Source organism: Thalassophryne amazonica, chromosome 4 (genome assembly GCF_902500255.1).
Source record: "Thalassophryne amazonica chromosome 4, fThaAma1.1, whole genome shotgun sequence".
NCBI classification, from domain to species: domain Eukaryota; kingdom Metazoa; phylum Chordata; class Actinopteri; order Batrachoidiformes; family Batrachoididae; genus Thalassophryne; species Thalassophryne amazonica.
This window is the reverse complement of record NC_047106.1, coordinates 45,326,519-45,346,292: the sequence shown is the minus strand read 5'-3', so window position 1 is coordinate 45,346,292 and position 19,774 is coordinate 45,326,519. Positions and strand designations below refer to the sequence as shown.

General features: G+C 39.1%; 1 protein-coding gene across 1 annotated transcript in view; it reads left to right on the top strand.

The window, feature by feature from the left end:
- The window catches only part of alp3 (alkaline phosphatase 3), a 113,718-nt gene extending 94,740 nt beyond the window's left edge, over positions 1–18,978 (top strand). Inside the window, 2 exon segments of the mRNA XM_034167806.1 lie at positions 9,362–9,478; positions 18,387–18,978. Of these exon segments, the coding sequence (XP_034023697.1) occupies positions 9,362–9,478; positions 18,387–18,580 (311 nt within the window). The 3' untranslated portion in view covers positions 18,581–18,978.
- The last annotated feature ends 796 nt before the right edge of the window (positions 18,979–19,774 follow it).

Below are 19,774 nucleotides of genomic sequence, written 5' to 3'. Positions count from 1 at the left end.
GAGCTTGTAACAAAGTTATGATGTTATATTCTCGTCAAAAACATACCTGGAGTAGTGTTTTGTTTTATTTTGCACATACATACATCACCGACACACCACAAAGAGATTTCCATCAGGTTTCACCCAATTATGAGCATTTTTAGATGCCTACAGCAACTATCTCAACCACTGACAACATATTACAGCAAGAGTCCACAAAAGTATTTTAAAGGCCTGACTAAAGTGTAATATGTTATATTTAATAAGATATTTTCATGAAAAAAGACACAAATGTGCAGTTAACTGCATTTTATTTTTTTCTTGTGTAAAAACACAGCTTAGATGTGGTTTGACCGAAACAAATTGTCATTAAACTTAAATAAAACAGGGATGAAGTGGAGGTGTAAGAGTCACTAGGTGTTCACAGGAAACCGTTATTTATTTCTATAATTATTTATTTATGTTCACTGTTAGTTGGTTGAATCTTTTCTGTTTTGTTTCATGAGATTCTTTTTGTCCATTTCTCTAAAACTATATTGTGGCATTATTAGTTATTATTACTATTATTGTTGCTATTATTATTATTATTGATATATAAATACAAATGAATGAATAAAATATTACAATTTGTAATACATTTGACTCTTTTACGACAACAAACGCTGAGCCATGAATTATTATACAGAAAACAAATGTGCTGACAGCTGCAACAGCTTAATGCTAATTTCAACATTGAAAATGCCATAGACATGCTAATGCGTTAACATCGGTCCTGTTTTTAAGTTATAAAATACATCTATCAACTGTTTCAGAAGACCATAACAGGTCAGATTAACATAAAAAGGTAAATATTACTCACAGGCATAGGCTATTTGAGGTTTTAGTGGGTAAAAATTAAGATTAAGAGAAATAAAACACTGAATCAACAAAGCACCAGATCGAAGCAATCGAAGCTTCGATTGGTTCAAGGTTCAAAGCAAAGCCACACTGCAGAAACAGTTGATTCATATGGAAGAAACGAAACATTTGCAGTAAAACAAAGTTATTTAACAGCTAACTGATGACTAAATTAGTTGACAACCATTTTAATAATTGATTAAATTGATTAGTTGTTTTAGCACTAGTAAACACCTCCTCTTTCTGTCAGATCCCGTTTGGGGGGTGTGTGTGTGGGGGGGGGGCAGAGTGCTGCCTGTGCACCTGGACTAAACCATTGTACAACTGTGCAGGGGTGGGAAGGGCCCTCAGAGATCTTTCAGTATTATTGTTCGAGCAGAATTATGTTTTGCAACATTTATACATTCATTCTAATTATATTCTTTTACAACATGAATTGTATGGACATTAATAACATGCAACACAAAAATGTATTTAATGCCAGTTTTTTCTGGGCCCCCCCCCCCATGCTCTGGGTCCTGGGTACATAGTACCCTTTACCCCCCCCAGTCCGACGCCCCTGTCCTCCACCTAAAAAAAAAGAGGGTTCTCAAACTTGTTAGCCTGCACTAGCAACTAGTAGACAGTGTACAGGGGAGAAAGCACTGATTCCTCCTCTTTTATTCTTCAGGCTTCCAGCCATGATGCAAAATGCAAAAGACAAGACTAAATATGTCCCTTTTGGGCTACTGTACCAACACAGTGGTGCAACACGACAGCCTCCACAAGTGGGCCCGCTCCCATGCAGATATGAAGACCTCATTCTAAGATCATAAAAACACCTTATTCATGGTTTCAAGTAATTACGCATAAATGAATAGATGGTTATGAATACTACATTTCATTTCTGCAAACAAACACCCCTAAATCCTACACACTGTAGCTTTAACAGAATCATCAAAATGGCAAAGAATGTGTTTTATGAACAGATGTGATGGAAAAAGCAGCCTAGGAACCTTAAAATTAGTATTTTGTCTACTCACTCACTCACTCATCTACATTTTTGCTATTCCCTATGCTGTTACCAGTGCAGGGAATATGTTTTTTGCACCCTTGACTACAAGTACATTTACGTAGAATAAATCCTGGGAATATGGTTATTTTTTGCTGTTTTGTGGTTAGAAAATCATTTGGATGCTTCCGCGCTGACCAGAATCAACCTTTGAAAGTACGTATCGATCGAGCACTTGTGCTGTGTTGTTTTGTTGCTGCCTCTCTGCTGTGCATCGTTCTCTCCTATCTTATGAACATCTTCCTTTCAACCTCCTCCCCTCAGTGATTCAGCAGTGATTAATGTGCCTGTGAAACTTTGAGCTCTTCTTCAGCAGGGACACTCGCCAACCTAATGGGTCTGGATTTTAAAAAAAAAAGCCATACTCAACAAGCTGGGACCTTCTGCAGCACCCTAAATTTATAAAATATAAGAATATTTCACTTCAAGTTTGAGTAACTCACTACTGATGCAGTATAAATACCATGATTCTCTGTCTGGTTCAGTAAATACAACCATGATTATGAGTAAGGCTGCTGACTTGACAGTTGTCTGGAAGACACTTGTTGGCACCTTCCACAATGAGGGCAAGCCACAGAATGTCATTGCTGAAAAGGCTGGCTGTTCAGAGTGATTTTACAATAGCTGGAGCAACTGTGTCCAGACAATTACTTGTTTGCCTACAGTTTGCCTTGTACCCATTGCCACTAACACTGTCAAGCCAGGGGTTCAACTCTTCCCACTCACGTCTGTACATTTGCAAACATTTTTGCTTCTTTGGATGTGGTGGAGTTTCGGGTGTAGACATGCCAGGCAACCAGGCAACCCGTGACAGGATCAGAAAGGCGGGCACACGGAGATGCAGACGTAAAAGTCTGAGGCCTATCTGCTGTATACCTCACGTTGGGTCCTCACTACAGGACACCACGTGAGGTACAGAGATCACACTGGCAGCCCTTAATATTTCCTGTGTTTTATTTTGTTCATTGTTCAGTTTTGATAAGTGTATGTGTGACATTTATGAAAATACAGAGCAATTTATGTCCCGTATTGATTTAATACGAAATGCAACAATTAATTGTCAAATAAAGGACAGTTCTGTATTTTAAGGGATGGGTGGAAACCCTATTCGTCGTGGAAGACCTGTTAGCCGTTGTGTTAGCCATATACATACCTTCATAAAGTTATTTCAGCAATATTTTGTGGGCTTGATTGCTCAAAATAACTAAGAATAGTGCAGTTACAGAAATATGATCTTGACATCACCTGGAATCTGATTAGTTCCAGCCAAAAAACCTTCTAATTCACTAAAGTAGTGATATATTTCCTCTGCTGACATTTTTAGGCATGTGTCTTTTATTGCAGTGTCACAGATATGAGAACTATCAAAAGGCTTATATAGTTTCAGGCAAAATTTCAAGTTTGATGTCATTCCATATTCTCAAAGTTCATTCAATATATTCAAGCTTACATTCAATATATCTTCAAGGTTTCATTCAATATATTCAAGCTTTCATTCAATATACATATAGTTTCATTCAATATATTCAAGTTTCCTTTCAATATATATTTAGTTTCATTCAATATACGAGGTCTATTAGAAAAGTATCCGACCTTATTTTTTTTTCAAAACCCATATGGATTTGAATCACGTGTGATTGCGTCAGCCAAGCTTGAACCTTCGTGCGCATGCGTGAGTTTTTTTCATGCCTGTTGGTTGCGTCAGGCTTTGACTGAGGAGTGGTCCACCCCTCTTGTTGTTTTTTTCATTGTTTAGGAATGGCTCAGAGACTGCCGCTTTGCTTGATCAAAATTTTATCAGAAACTGTGAGGGACATCAAAGTGGACACCATTCGAGAAATTCAGACGGTTTTTGGTGAAAATTTTATGGGGTTCAAAAAGATTACGGAGTGTTACTGTCGCTTTAAGGACGGCCCAGAGCGACTGGTGGTGCACCGCGCTCCGAAGCCGCCATCGACAGGCTGAGCGACCATTTCATTTCTAAACGGATGGCTGTATGGATCCGTGACCATCGTGTGCAATTTCTCTGGTTATCACAAGAGCTGGACATCAACCATTTTCCGGCAGATTTCACTTTTAACAAGAGATTTGGTCATGGAAAGCCGAGCGGAGGCTTTGCGCGTCACGATGGGTTCGCTACTGGAGCAAGACAAAACCATCTCCGTTTTGGTCTCACAGGACGGCTTTGAGATGGCGTTGAGACAGCTGTCGGTGGTTTTTCCATCGAGTGATTATCCGAGAAATTGTGGATGTGCCTGGACATGCCAGAACTTTTAAGATTAGGCTTAAAACTTTCCTTTTTGCTAAAGCTTATAGTTAGGGCTGGATCAGGTGACCCTGAACCATCCCTTAGTTATGCTGCTATAGACGTAGACTGCTGGGGGGTTCCCATGATGCACTGTTTCTTTCTCTTTTTGCTCTGTATGCACCACTCTGCATTTAATCATTAGTGATCGATCTCTGCTCCCCTCCACAGCATGTCTTTTTCCTGGTTCTCTCCCTCAGCCCCAACCAGTCCCAGCAGAAGACTGCCCCTCCCTGAGCCTGGTTCTGCTGGAGGTTTCTTCCTGTTAAAAGGGAGTTTTTCCTTTCCACTGTAGCCAAGTGCTTGCTCACAGGGGGTCGTTTTGACCGTTGGGGTTTTACATAATTATTGTATGGCCTTGCCTTACAATATAAAGCGCCTTGGGGCAACTGTTTGTTGTGATTTGGTGCTATATAAAAAAATTGATTGATTGATTGATGTCCTGTGAGGCTTCATCACGGCGTTGCTTTGCGCCATGCGGCACCGCCGCGACGCGCGAAGCCTCCGCTCCTCTTTCCATGACAAAAACTCCTGTAACAGTGGAATGTGCCATTCATTTCCAAACTGGACGCTATGTTTTATCTGGGATGTCATCTGGCTGTCACAGGGATTGTGAAAAGACGTGGACATCAGCACTTTTTCGGCACATTGAGACAGCCGTGCGGAGGAATATATTCATATATATTCAAGTTTCCATTCAATATATCTTCAAGTTTTCATTCAATATATTCAAGCTTCATTCAATATATATATATATATATATATATATATATATATATATATATATATATATATATATATATATATATATATATATATATATATAGTTTCATTCAATATATATTCAGTTTAATTCAATATATTCAAGTTGCCATATAATATATATTCAGTTTCATTCAATATATTCAAGCTTTCATTAAATAATTTAGTTTTATTCAATATATTCGTTTCTATTCAATATATATTCAGTTTCATTCAAAATATTCAAGTTGCCATTCAATATATATTCAGTTTCATTTGATATATTCAAGTTTCCATTCAGTATATATTTAGTTTCATTCAGTATGTTCCAATTTCCATTCAATATAAGTTCAAGTTTCATTCAATATATTCCAATTTCCATTCAACATAAATTCAAGTTTCATTCAATATATTCCAGTTTCCATTCAATATATATTTAGTTTCATTCAGTATATTCCAGTTTCCATTCAATATATATTTAGTTTAGTCCGCACGTCTTTCATTAAAAAAAATCTCCTTTAACAGTGGAATATCCGGATAAAATGCTGAAACCGACTTCTTCTGAAACTTCTCTGTTCTCTCACGATGTCCTGGATCAATAGAGCCTGAAATGTGGAGGTTTTCAGCTTGAAACAGGCTGACGACGGCGCCTGAGAGCGCTGCATGACGTCTCGCTCCGTGGGAAGTCCTTAAAGCGACAGTATCACCTCAAAATCTCTCATCAGCTGTTAAAATTTTCACCGAAAACCAGCTTAATTTTTCGAACCGGGTCCACTTCGATGTGTCTCACAGGTTTAGAAAAAATTTTGATCAAACAAAGCGCCAGTCTCTCAGCAACTTCTCAGACAAAGGAATTCCGACGAGGGGCTGGACGACTCCTCCCACAAGGAGTGCTCACAGGCGAATGACGTCACCGACAGGCGTGGAAAAACTCACGCATGCGCACGAGGGTTCAAGCATGTCTGACGTAAAAACATATGAATGAAATCCATATAGTTTTTGAAAAAAATAAAAAGGACCTATACTTTATGGACAGCCCTCGTAGTACCATACTGTTTGTATTTCTTTGTAATGGATGTAAATAAAGTCCAAGACATATTCAGTGGCAGCTTTACCATTAGAGAACCTCGTCCACAACTACCACAAAAGACTTGTCATTGATGTTAAAGGGGGCAATACACAGCATTACAGTTTTTTATAATCACTAACACACGCCTACCCATACTTCAGATACTTTTTCTAAACTCCTAACACAGTGACACAACCACAAAACACAATTAGCCAAAGGGTTAATTTTCCTCCCAACAGCACATTTCATTGAATATATACTAACTCTTCATTTTAAAATACAATACATCTATTTCTGCACAAACTAACTTCACCAAAACACTGATAATCTGACTCAAAATGAAAACATTCTGTCAGCGAATAACACATATTATCACTTCACAAGGTACATGCAGTCAAACAAAGTGAACCAGGTTTCAAAATACTGTCATATGCTGGCATTACAAAAACTACATAGACTTTCATCTTTCAGCTTTACAGGTATTTGCATGTAAAACATGCAAGCCACCATTTTTACACTACATTTTCTTATTGGAACTGCATGTCTACATACGATGTTCACATTCTAAAGCATTCCAACAAAAACACAAATCAGATTTTTTTGTGTTGTGATACAACAGAAAAAGTTATATTCCTCACAGTGGAAATATCCATGAAACATACAAGAACATCCTGAATGTATACACAAAAAGCAAAAAAGGCCCAGATGAAAGGGGGGGGGGACAAAACAAACCCCCATCTAATCTCTGCGGTCTTCAGGGTTAGGCCACATGTTTTCATCAACGTCACATCAGATGTCGTCTAAAGCAATGCACCTGGGATAAAACCACTTAGCATGTCGCATCCACCCTCGGTAGGCTTCAACTGTGATGTCCCTGCAGCCGGCATCCATGGCATCAAGGAGGGTCATTTGGTCATGTGGCTGATGGTCATAAACCTTCCAACGCCACACAGAAAAGAATTCCTCTATGGGATTGAGGAAAAGTAAATAAGGTGGAAGGAAGAGACGCAACAGTCTTGGGTGGGGTTCAAACCACGTTGTGACAGCTTGCGAGTGATGGAAAGCCACGTTGTCCCAGTTGATGACAAAGGTCCTCATGTTTTCACCTTCCTCCTCTGGAACCAGGCGCTGGTGCAGATCATTCAAAAAGACAAGGAGGCGCTCGGTGTTGTAGGGTCCAACCTGAGATCTATGAAGGACCAAACCAGTATTTCCAATTGTTGCACACATTGTAATGCTGGCCCCCCTCTGTCCTGGCACTTCACCTGTGGCCTTCTTTCCTATTATGTTCTGTCCTCGCCGACGCCTTTTGGCAAGATTGAATCCTGCCTCATCTACATAGATGAATTCATGCGGGGCCTGGTTGGCCTCCAATTCCATAACTCTCTGAAACAAAGTTTACATAAATTAGACCATAGACCATTCTGCACTGTAACTTATACTGTAATAGGATACCTATATGTACACTTGCAAAGTGTAAAGCTTATACAACTGGACAATTGAATATACAGTACAATATACCTGGACATATTGTCGCCGGAGCTCCTTGACCCTCTCATTGTTCCTTTCAAATGGAACAGTGTAGAGCTGCTTCATCCGTACTCTGTGTTTGGACAATGTGCAAGCGATATTTGTGATTGTAATTTTATTGCATTGTTAGCAATAACCATTTGTACAACAGCAAGCTCTTGGTCATTATTCAGGAGTTTTCCCCTTCCCCCAGAGGGTGGAAGACGTTGCATTCTGTAGAGGGACAAAAGAAAACAGATGCAATACTGTATGGCCCTCTTGACATGTCAAGTAAGAATAGAAACAATCCATATGAAATGCATGACTTACCTGTTGGTTTCTTGAAAGATGCGTATAATGGGGGCAACCGTGGACCGCCTCAGATTGGGCTGCACTCTTTCACCAGCCTCTCTTAGTGAAAGGCCTTTGTTAATTACATGGTCAATGATCGTGGCACGTATTTCATTAGTGACCACTGCTCTTGCAGCCCTTGCAATGCCACCACCACGCATCCTTACACCTCTCCCTTGTCCTCTTCTTGGGCCTGCTCCCCTCACTGGGCCTGCTCCTCTCACACAACCCCTTCCTCTTCTGCTTCCTCTTCCTCTTTCAGACATTTCAGTGACAGTAATAGTTGTCTTTCCTTTTTCTGTTTACAAAAACGTCACTCCTCAAAGTCCTCCTTGTATATGTGCCAAAGTAATTGAAGAAACTTCAACACCTGCCTCAGAGTCAAATGCTAATTGGAATCAGCTATGATTTGGCCCAGTTAACCCATCATGAGTCAGCTGTGTCAATTGTTTGTTTATTTATTATTAGCTGTGTTTTTTGAGCTGATATTATTGCAGAAATTGAGGTTTTATACTGCATCTAAGGTTTAGGAATATTGTTTTTTTAAATTGTGGTATGTTGTGTGTTAACATTTGCAAAACAGTCACAAATGGAACATAAATTTGTTGGTGGGTATAGCTTGTCTGTTAACAAAATGTAAGCATTGTAGAAATGTGTTCACTGACTGCATATTGTGTGAAAACAACATGCATTGTGTGACTGGTATGGCAACAACAGGCCAGTGTTGTGCTAATTGTATTTAGAGTTTTGAAAATGTCGCAATTGTTTGGACAAATGCGTGTTACTGATTGTAAAAAACTGTAAGAAAAGGGGTATGTAAACTTTTGATCGGGGTTATTTGGGTTCCTGTTGATTATGATTTAAAAAGAGCAAACACAGTTGTTTGACAGTAACTAACAATGAGTGAAAAAAGGTTGCCATTTTTCATATTCTCTGAAAAATGACAAAAAAAAAAACAACAAAAAAACAAAAACAAAAAACAAAAAATCGGCCAGGGTATGTAAACCTTTGAGCACAATTGTATATACATATGAATTTAATCCATTTTGGAAGAAGGATGTAACATAACAAAATGTGGAAAAAGTAAAGCGCTGTGAATACTTTCCAATTGCAGGGTATGAATGTTTTAATTTGCATTTTCCTTACTGCCCCAACTTTTTTGTCCCAACTGATTTACCACCATAATATTTTGACATACATTTTTTCCTCTTTTTTTTTGGAGCTGTAGGTTGTAATGATCAAAATTAAAACATAAAAAGCTTGAAACATTTTAGTTTAGTTTAGTCGAGAACATATAAAATGTCTACTTTCTGAAGTAAGTGACAAAAAGTTCTTAACCTTTCCACAGTATTCTAATTTTGGAGATGCACCTGCATGTGTTTACAGAAATGGAGTGCATGAGAACAAAAATAATGTGTTACTATGAGAATTTATTGGTAATGTATTTTGTGCTGTCCAGGCAAATCACCGCTATGGGCCACAGACCTGCTGCCTTACACCACGCTGATGTATGGTAACGGACCTGGATACAAAAACATGGACAACAAACGTCGTGACCTCCGCGCTGTCAACACCAGTAAGAAATGCCAAGAACAACACTTATATTCCAGCCTCAGTATGCAATAACCCACGCAAAAATATTTGGTAACCTTCCCAGAGTGACAGCTAAAGCCACAGAGGGGTCAATTAAGGGGTCAACATATGAAAATGTTCCCATTATGTCAACAAGTATCCCACATTATCTGTCTCATCACAAGGATTCCAAAAAAAACATAGCTTGAACTATCTACAGCCAAAGGTCATTGAGTTATGAGGTTAAAAACAGTGGGAACCTACATCGATTAAAAAAAATTAAGCTACTCACATCTGAGTTAAATGTGTTCCAGTTACCACATGACACTGCAAGTCAGAAAACAAGCTGCATGCCTCCAAGAAATCCCGTGCTGTGCTTGGTCTTGGAGCTACAAAATAAATATGTGGTCCATCAAAGAGACCTCATAGAAGAGGAAGGATTGTTAGCATTTCAGGTTATTGCTCAGTTTTCTGTTCAGTTTGTAGTGCAGTGTAGCCTGTTGTTTGAAATATCTACTGTGTCAGCCAATATTAACTGTACCAACTGATAAACAACACATTATGTGGTATTTCATATATAAAAACACTGTATCAACATTTCCAGTGGTGGGCACAGTTCCGCTAATTCACTAATTATCGAAGATAACGTTTTCATTATCGTATTAGCTTTTCAGATAACTTTGAAAAACGTCATCAGACTAATTATTTTACGATAAGTTTTGGTCCGATAACACTATGTAACAAATTTTTATTTTTGTTTTGTTCCTGGGTACACAGTGTGTTTTCCTAACCTGTTATGCCTTAAATAGAAAATAGCTGTTATTCCACAGAAACTTTGCTTCTGTGATCAGGACAATGATATTTTGAAATTTGTCTGTTTTCAAGAATATTCTCGATTCGCCTTCACTACTACTGAGTAGTCTTCTAGAATATTCTTTAACTGCAAGAACTGTCCAGAATTTTCTAGAAGTTTCCAGAATTATCTAGAAATTTCAAGAAACTTTTAGAACTTTCTAGAACGTTAAAAAAAATAAAATCAAAGTTTGTGCTGAATGTAGTCATTTTTCCATAGACTTTAGACATAAGCAGTAGAAATATAACACTTAGAAGCCAGGAACAAAAATTGTGTTACATAGTGTAATTTTTAGACCGCTAACATATTTTTGCAGAGTGGTAAACAAAGCTGAATAATTACAAACATCTATGAATTCTAAAATCAGTTAAGTACCTACCTGTTAAATGTTTTATAGTAGATGCGAAGTTCTATCCTCCGTAGACAGAGGAGAGCTGGTTCTAGAAGAAACCACTCTATCCTCTGCAGGCAAAGGAGAACTAGTCACAAAAAAGGAAAAAAGGCTCATTTCTTTTGACCCCATACTAATATGCTAGCAATATCACCCAAGTCATCCAGAGGCATACAGTTTTAACTTATGGTTAAAATTTTAACCAAACTAATTTCGGACAGGTTATTTAAATTAACGTCATGTCTGAAGTTTTATAAAGTGAAAATATCAGATATATGCTTTAGTTTTAAAGTAATGCACTCATTTTGAAGGTTTTAGTGTGGACATGCTGTGCCCAGGTGCATTATGGGTAGCTCAGTACATTCACGACAGAAGAAATGCATTTGCGATGCTCTGATCAGGCTCCACACGAACAACAGCATTAAACTCTTTGTATGCCTAAAACTCTCGTGAATATATTCTATGGGTTTATAGACATTGTTGTGTTTGTTTTATGTAAAAATGCCAGAAGAAGCTCAGGTTGCTCCTCCATTATGTTCAATTGGAATCACTGCAATCGATTCCTGTTTGCTATTAGAATCCAGCTTATGTCAAACACTGTCTGTCGTCTTTGTTCCAGAGTAATATATATATAAGATGTCTGAAATTCAGTTTGTGTTTATTAAATTCCACGCATCTTGAGGTCTGGTTTTCAAAATGGCGGCTTGAAGTGAGGCTGTGTCTGGGCGGGCTAGCATGCCACTTCTCTGATTTTACACTTATTACCCACAAATAGAGCTACAATACAGACACTTGTTATTGGGGAATCTGTGATGAGTATCAGTAATTACTTTTTGAAACAGTCTGACAACATGCAGCGTAGGAAAGCTCCGATAGTTGACGCCGCGGAGAGCTCCAGTCTGCAGAGTAATGAGGCTAACGAGGGAGCTAGCATGGAGGCCGGCGCCGGGCCAGAGGGAATGGACCCAGCGCTTCGTGAGGTGATCCGTGTGGTGACTCGTGAGGTGACTGTGAATCTCACTAAAGTTATTGAGGACAAGCTTGGGCCGGTTTCTTTGCTTCTACAAGCACAGAGGAAGCAATTTGAGGATCATGAGGTGCGTTTGAAGGAGGTGGAGGCCCGGATCTCGGCTGTGGAGGATGACGCGGTCCCGACCATGGACAGGCTCGGAGTTTTGGAGAAGCGGGTTGCGGAGCTCACGGAGCACGTGGATGATTTGGAAAACAGAGGAAGAAGGAATAACATTCGCATTGTTGGTCTTCCAGAAGGCGCTGAGGGTAACGAGCCTACTTGTTTTTTTGAGAGATGGTTACCTGAACTTTTGAACATTAAGACAAAAGCGGGCCGGCTTAAAGTGGATAGAGCGCACCGCACTACAACTTTGGTCCCGCGCACTGGCCAGAGACCACGTCCCGCGCTGGTGAGGCTGCATAATTTCCAGGATAAGCAGAGGATCATGAACGCAGCGTGGGAGATGAGTAGGAATGACCGACCCCTGAAGTACGAGAACACCACTGTGATGATATTTCAAGATTTTTCGGCCGCTGTCGTGCGTAAGCGGAAGAGTTTTGATGAGGTGAAGAGACGTCTTCGTGCTATCGGGGCAGATTATAGACAGATCTACCCCGCTTTGTTGAAAGTAACCCACCGTGGCTCGACTAAGATTTTCAAGGAGGTTTCTGAGGTGAAAGACTTTGAGTCGCTGGATGTAATCCCTGTTGTGGATGGTGAGTAAACGTCGGACTGGATTTGCTGCTGCTCTCTTGTGGACTTTAGGATCCCCTACGTCATGCTGTGAGTAACTGTACGCTGATGATGAAGTTTCTATTTGTGGGTCGTTACTGGTGCTGCAGCCACCTTTATGGTGTTTTTTTTTTTTTCTCTTTTTTGACTAGGTGTTTCTCTTTTGCTTTAGAAAACCTTTACACTTAACTTCTCCATTTTAGGAGTAGAACAGTGCTGGTTTATTTTTTTGCCAATGGTAGGCTTTGTTTGTTTGTCTTGTTCTAGACATTTCTTGTGTGCCACCCCAGCTCTCTCTTTTTTTTTTTGTTTTGTTTTTTTTTGTTTGTTTGTTTGTTTGTCTGTTTGTTTTCTTGCCATGGCTAAATATTGGAAGGGGGCCTAGCGCTCATCTTGTTTATTTGCATATAATACTAGTATGTCAACTTTAAATGTATGTACTTGGAATATAAATGGCATTCACACGCCTGTTAAGCGGAGAAAGGTCTTGAATTATCTCAAGAGGGAACAGGTTCACATAGCCCTACTACAGGAGACACATTTGGACTCTATAGAACATTCTAAACTAGCCCAGGGAGGTTTTGGACATGTCTTTTTTTCATCGTTCACATCAAGGAGCAGAGGCACAGCAATTTTAATCAGGAAAAACTTACCATTTACACTTCTTGATTGCATAAAAGATACAGGTGGTCGATACGTGATTGTGAAAGGTGTTTTATATGGAGAAGAAGTTGCTTTTATGACTATTTATCACCCACCAGGTCACCCTGGAGACTTTCTGGTCTCTGCTTTTACAAAGCTGGTAGAACTAAACGTCAGGAACTGTTTTGTTGGAGGTGATTTCAATTGTCATCTAAACCCAATTATGGATAAATCTCCTCAGGGTAAATTATATCTTCTACCCCAAGCCAAAGCTCTCTCCACTTTATGTGAGGAGCTGGACTACGTAGATGTGTGGAGAACACAACATTTAGTAGACAAAGAATTCACTTTTTTCTCCAGAGTGCACTCGTGTTATACGAGAATAGATTATTTTTTTGTTCCGAACCGTACATTACCATCAATCTTGTCCAGCTCGGTTGGTAACATAGTCATATCTGACCACGCTGCAGTTTTCATTAATTGTAATATCGGGAGCTTGTCCCCTCAGAATAGACGTTGGCACTTCGACTCCTCCATTTTGTATGATCACAAATTCATAACTTACTTTACTGAAGAATTCAAACAGTTTTTATTAATTAATATACCCTCCACAGATAAAAGGCGTAGACAGGTTGAACAGAGGACAATTTTAGAAAGTAAACTGAAATGTGCGAAAGAGGAATACCTTAAAACATCCTCCGCATATAAACTTAAAGAAATCGCTGCTCTCCGTTCATCACTGGATTGTCTATTGACAAAGGAAGCAGAGACTAAAATTAGATTTGCAAGGCAAAGGTTATATGAACATGGTGACAAGCCGGGGAAATACTTGGCATATTTGACAAGGAAGAAATCAGATTCCCAGGCTATTTCGATTAAAGATGTAAATGGAAAACAGTTTTTTGATACTGCCACAATTAATGACGTCTTTAAAAAATTTTATGAAAATCTTTACAAATCTCAAATACATATCAATGCTCCTGAGTTAATGGATGCTTTTTTTTCCTCTCTTAATCTTCCTAAATTGACTGAAGACCAGAAGTTAAATTTGGATTGTCCCATATCGAAAGAGGAGGTGCTGGATGCCATAAAAGAGTTGCAGGCAGGCAAAGTAGCTGGGCCAGATGGCCTTGGTGCTGAATTTTATAAAGAATTTCGAGATATACTAGTTGACCCATTGCTTAATATGTATAATGACTCTTTTAAGAAAGGTCTGCTACCTAGCTCTTTAAGAGAGGCAAATATATCCCTTATACTGAAAAAGGGTAAAGCGCCTGAAGACTGCGCCTCTTATAGGCCAGTTTCTTTGCTGAACGTAGATTTGAAACTCCTTTCCAAAATTGTGAGGCGTCTTGAACGTGTACTTCCCTCTCTAATTAATAAAGATCAAACAGGTTTCATTAAGGGTCGTAGTTCGCATAATAATGTGCGCAGACTGTTGAATATAATTCAGTTTTTTAATCAAAAATCAGTGCCTGGCATAGTGGTCTCGCTCGATGCCGAAAAGGCATTCGACTGCGTTGAATGGTCCTATTTGTTTTTTACTTTGCGGCAATTTGGTTTAAGTGAAAATTTTATAAATTGGATTAGGCTTCTGTATAGCAATCCCTGTTCAGCAGTTCTTACTAATGGGTTGCGATCCCCAAATTTTTGTGTTTTGAGGGGGACTAGGCAGGGCTGCCCCCTCTCCCCCTTACTTTTTGCCCTGGCAGTAGAGCCGCTAGCGGAGGCGGTGAGAGCCCGGAAGGACATTTACGGCCTGAGTCTAGGACAAAGACAGCATAAAATCACTTTATATGCTGATGATGTTCTGGTTGTATTGACCCAACCTGAAATATCTGTGCCCTCACTCATCAAGACCATTAACAAATTCAGCGACATCTCAGGTTACAGAATTAATTTTAATAAATCAGAAGCGATACCGCTGGGCACTTTAAAAGAAAAACCTCAGGTCCCTTCTTCATTTCCTTTTAATTGGTCTCCAGAGGGCTTTGTCTATTTAGGGATTAAGATTACACCTGCTTTTGATCAGATGTATAAATGTAATTTCACCTCTCTGTTTGAGCGCATTAAATTGGACTTGGAGAGGTGGAAGACTTTGCCTTTGTCCTGGCTCGGCCGAGTTGCTCTTCTTAAAATGAACATCTTACCCAGGCTATTATATCCGATTCGGATGGTCCCAGTTATTTTTTCACATAAGACTGTTAAGACTTTGAATGGCTGGTTTAGTGCATTTATATGGGCAGGGAGGAAGCCTCGCCTTAAAATATCTACGTTATGCCTCTCATCTTCAAAGGGGGGGCTTGATCTCCCAGACATAAGAAAGTATCAGCTCAGTGCCCATATGTGTGTAGCGGCGGACTGGGTGGAAGAACCTATTTCTCTCTTGATATAGAAAGTTCCATGTCCAACCTCCCTCTGAAAAATTTACTATTCCTGAAAAAAGGTAAACTTCTAAAAATATTCTGTAGTAACCCTCTCACTTTATGTACTGTCAGAGCTTGGCAAATAATTCAAAAGATGGAGGGTAGGTCTCACTTAACATCTCTCTTCACTCCGTTATGTGGCAATCCCCTTTTCCGGCCTGGGACTTTGGACTCTGTTTTTTCTGTGTGGGCGGAAAAAGGTATCTCTACCCTTTCTGATTTGATGGACAGATCAAACCTAATGTCCTTCGATCAGTTAGTAAATAAATACGGAATTCACAGACGTGACTTTTTTCGGTACCTGCAAGTGAGAGATTATATCCTAAAGAACACAACTATACTTGCCAACCAAACTGTTACTGATTGTGAAAAACAACTATTTCAGCCTAAACTTAAATGCTCTGTTAAGATTTGCTATGGTTTATTGAGAGAATATGAAGGCTCAGATTTGGCTCATTTGAAGGGGACATGGGAGAGGGAGTTAGCTTTGGTGATCAGTGACGAGGCCTGGAATGAAACTTGGGAGAACGCAGGGTCTTTGAGTGTTTGTAATAGGGTAAAAGCAATGCAACTTAAGATTTTGCATCGTGTTCATATATCTCCTTCTCAGCATCACAGATTTAATTCAGACCTTTCTCCGCTCTGCCCTAAGTGTAAAACAGAGGTGGGTAACCTCACTCACTGTCTTTGGTCCTGTAGGAAAATACAACAATTTTGGTTTAGTATAAAAGGTGAATTGGACAAGATCCTTTCTATTATTACTGAATGTAACCCATTGTATATGTTGCTGGGAATGACAAATAACATTAAGAAGAAATGTGAAAGACAACTTTACATGATGCTTACTTTTTGTGCTAGGAAATGTGTCCTCTCGAACTGGATTATAGACAAAGCCCCATCAAGAACACAGTGGCAGCGGACTGTTCTTGAATACATTTCATTGGACTTCGTAACGAATAAGCTACATAATAGGGAAGATGAGTTCTATAAAATATGGGACCCTTATTTGCGGTATGTTGGTCTGGATCTGGCAGCTATTTTTTCGCGGGGCTTTCTGTGATGTACAAAGGTTATTTTACCAATAGTGGAATGCCCATGATTCTTTTTTTAAACTGTATCTTTTTTTTATTTTATTTTTTTTATTATGAGTTTGTTTTTTTTTATTTTGAGCTGGGGTGTTGTTGTTGTTATATATTTGGTTCTGTTTTTGTTTTGTGTTTGTGTAAAAAGAAAATTAATAAACATATTGTAAAAAAAAAATAAAAAATTCCACGCATCTTAAATGTAGCAGACACATTATCTGGAATTTTGTATATATATATATATATATATATATATATATTTATGCTGTATTTCAAAATCACAAAAAATCCCTGATATGCACAGTGAAAATTGCTTCATCACAGCATCACACATAACTGAGGTGATAAAATTTTTGGAAAATAATAAATTATGCTCAGTATGTTCATGATGCACAATGTTTGCAAGGTTTATAGACTGCACACTTTATTTTTATGTATTAAAATATTTCTGTAATTGTTTTTAATAAGAGTTAATTTTTTCCTTTGTTTTCTTTTTCGTTCTTTTTTTTTTGCATTTTTGACAGACTCATATTTTTACACCATATGTGGCTTGTGATTTGAGAGGGGTTATTTTCAAAACTATACATGTGGTTAATTAATCACAAAGCTTGCAAATGAATTAGATTATTTCTTGCGCGCACTAGTTAGCATTACTTAGCAGGTATCTATAGTTAAGTAATGTCAGTTGCACTAATAGTGCCTCGGTGATTGAGGCACAATCAAAGACACCAGTCCAGTGCACGCACTCTGCCATGCACAAGAGTAAACTTGTTATAAACTTGTTATAAACTCATTGTAAACTGTTGTAAACTTTGCACGGCTTCATGCAAGTGTGCAAAGAATATTTTGAAATGTTCAAAATCTCCATGACGCATTAATTACATGAATTTCACCTGAACATTGCGCAAACAATAAAAAAACACTGTGGGTGACTGTGAGTGATCGCGTCAGCGCACCGCATCACAGCACAGCTCATCTGAATGATTATAACGAGATGTTAAATCTATCATAAACATAATTTTGCAGCTACTAATAAGAAGGAATGAACATACAGGTGTTTTACCAAGCCATTACAATATAAACATTACAAAAAATGACCTTTTAGAGGGCTCCAATGTGTTCTTCACCTCATGCAGCACGAGAGAGAGAGAGAGAGAGACAGAGAGAGAGAGAGAGAGAAAAGCTGCTGCTGGAACAGTCCTCTGTGATTCTCTAAGCAATTAGAGGCATTTTCAACAGCCAACTCTGACAAAACATGATTAATCTGCTACGAAATAATTATTTTATATACAAAGCATCCAGCGGCACAAAGCGCAGTGTCCAGTGGAACAAAGCACGGTGTTCAGCTGGGAACACAGCGGGTGGGATCGTCACAATGATGTGCACGCCAGTGCGCGGATCAAAGTCGTGCAAGTGTCAGGGCACCTTTACCTATCTTACTAGTCTGTGCTATATTGCTAATTTTAAGACAGGTGAGTACATTTGGGTTTCATTCATCCCACTCTGGTCCCAGCGGTTTTGCCCACAGTGCACCCCATTTCCCATTTGTTGTTTGGGTGGAGTCAGACACTGGCTTCAAGCCCACTCTTTGAAAACCTTATGGGTGATATCAGAAAAGGTTTATCCAGGACTTTTACAGTCTGAGAAAGTTATGCACAGGGATTTGGGACCTTCGCCTCATCAAATGGCCACTGTGGAGCTCTGATACCTTCTTATTTGATCGCTTGATAATAATTTTCCATTCCAACAGAGGTTTTGTGTTTTACTTTGCCAGAATCTAAAACCTTTGTGCAGCAGTCTGCAGTGCCCATGAAGTCTGCCACTCACAGTGGAGAAGATGTGGCTGTGCTTGCTCGAGGACCCATGGGTCACCTCTTTCAGGGCATCCAGGAGCAGAACTATATCGCCCATGCTATGGCCTACGCTGCTTGTGTAGGTTCTGATCTGAGGCACTGTCAGAAGAAATAACTATTACAACAGGGCTGGAGCCGTTCTCGGACCCACCACATTGTTCAGCACCTTCCTCACTGCTCTCCTGACATTCAAAGTTCTGATCTAAAATCATTCTTCTTTAATAAGCCTGACTGATCTCAGTCCTGCATCCAGGAGGTCAAAGGTCAGGATCATTGATATGTTATTAGAAATAATTGGGACTTGTAAGCTAACATAAATGCTTATTATGTTCAAGGCTGAAAAGAGTCAGCAGACCATTATAACTCTAAGATTTGCTCAGAAATATAAGAATCAGTGATTATTTATTAAGAATGTTATTGAGTTCATGTTATTGTTAATATTAATTCATCATGAGTTTGTGTTGATTTTGCCTTTTACCCATGTTGTACCAATAAAGCCTTTACTGCACAGAATCCCTGACTTTTAACATGTATATATAATTGTGTGTGTGTGTGTGTGTGTATCTACAATAGCCAAGTGGCCGTAGGCGTGTGTGCGCGCATATGTATGCCTTGGATCACGGAGAAACTGGGGAGAGCTCACATTTTTCTTTGATATGCTCATGTATTTTGGGTCAAGGATGAACGCTGCAAAAAATCGAAGTTGATAGGACTAATATTTTTGGAGAAATTAGCAATATTAGTGAACAACAGTGAGCAATGGACGTTGTGCTGCAATGCACCATGGGAGTTCGGGTTTTGGCGTTTTAAATTTTGGTATTGTGGTTCATGTTAGTTTAACAGTGTTGTCAATGTTGTTGATTTATTGTGTTTTTGTAGTTCAATTAGTTTTATCAGTTTAGTTAAGTGTCATCTTGCGTTACCATGAGTGAAAAGTGTAGTGCATTTGATGTCTTCTGCCACCATCTGCCTGTGGGTATGTAAAAATAAAAGCACCTGCTTGTGGCAGAATGCAGAAAAGACAAAAACCTCTGCATGTGTGCACATGTGTGTATAACTTTGATCACGGAGAAACGGGAGAGCTGACATTTGCTGTTTGGTATGCTTATGTATTTTGGGTCACTGATGAAAGCTGCCAGAACAGAACATTATTAGGACTCATATCTTTTGGAGAAACTACGGATATTAGCTAAGAACACTGAACAATGGACTTTGATAATTACATTCTGGACTCACAGGCCATTTCAGTAGGGTGTGGTAAATCATCTACAGTAAGGAAAATAAGTATCTGAACACTCTGCGATTTTGC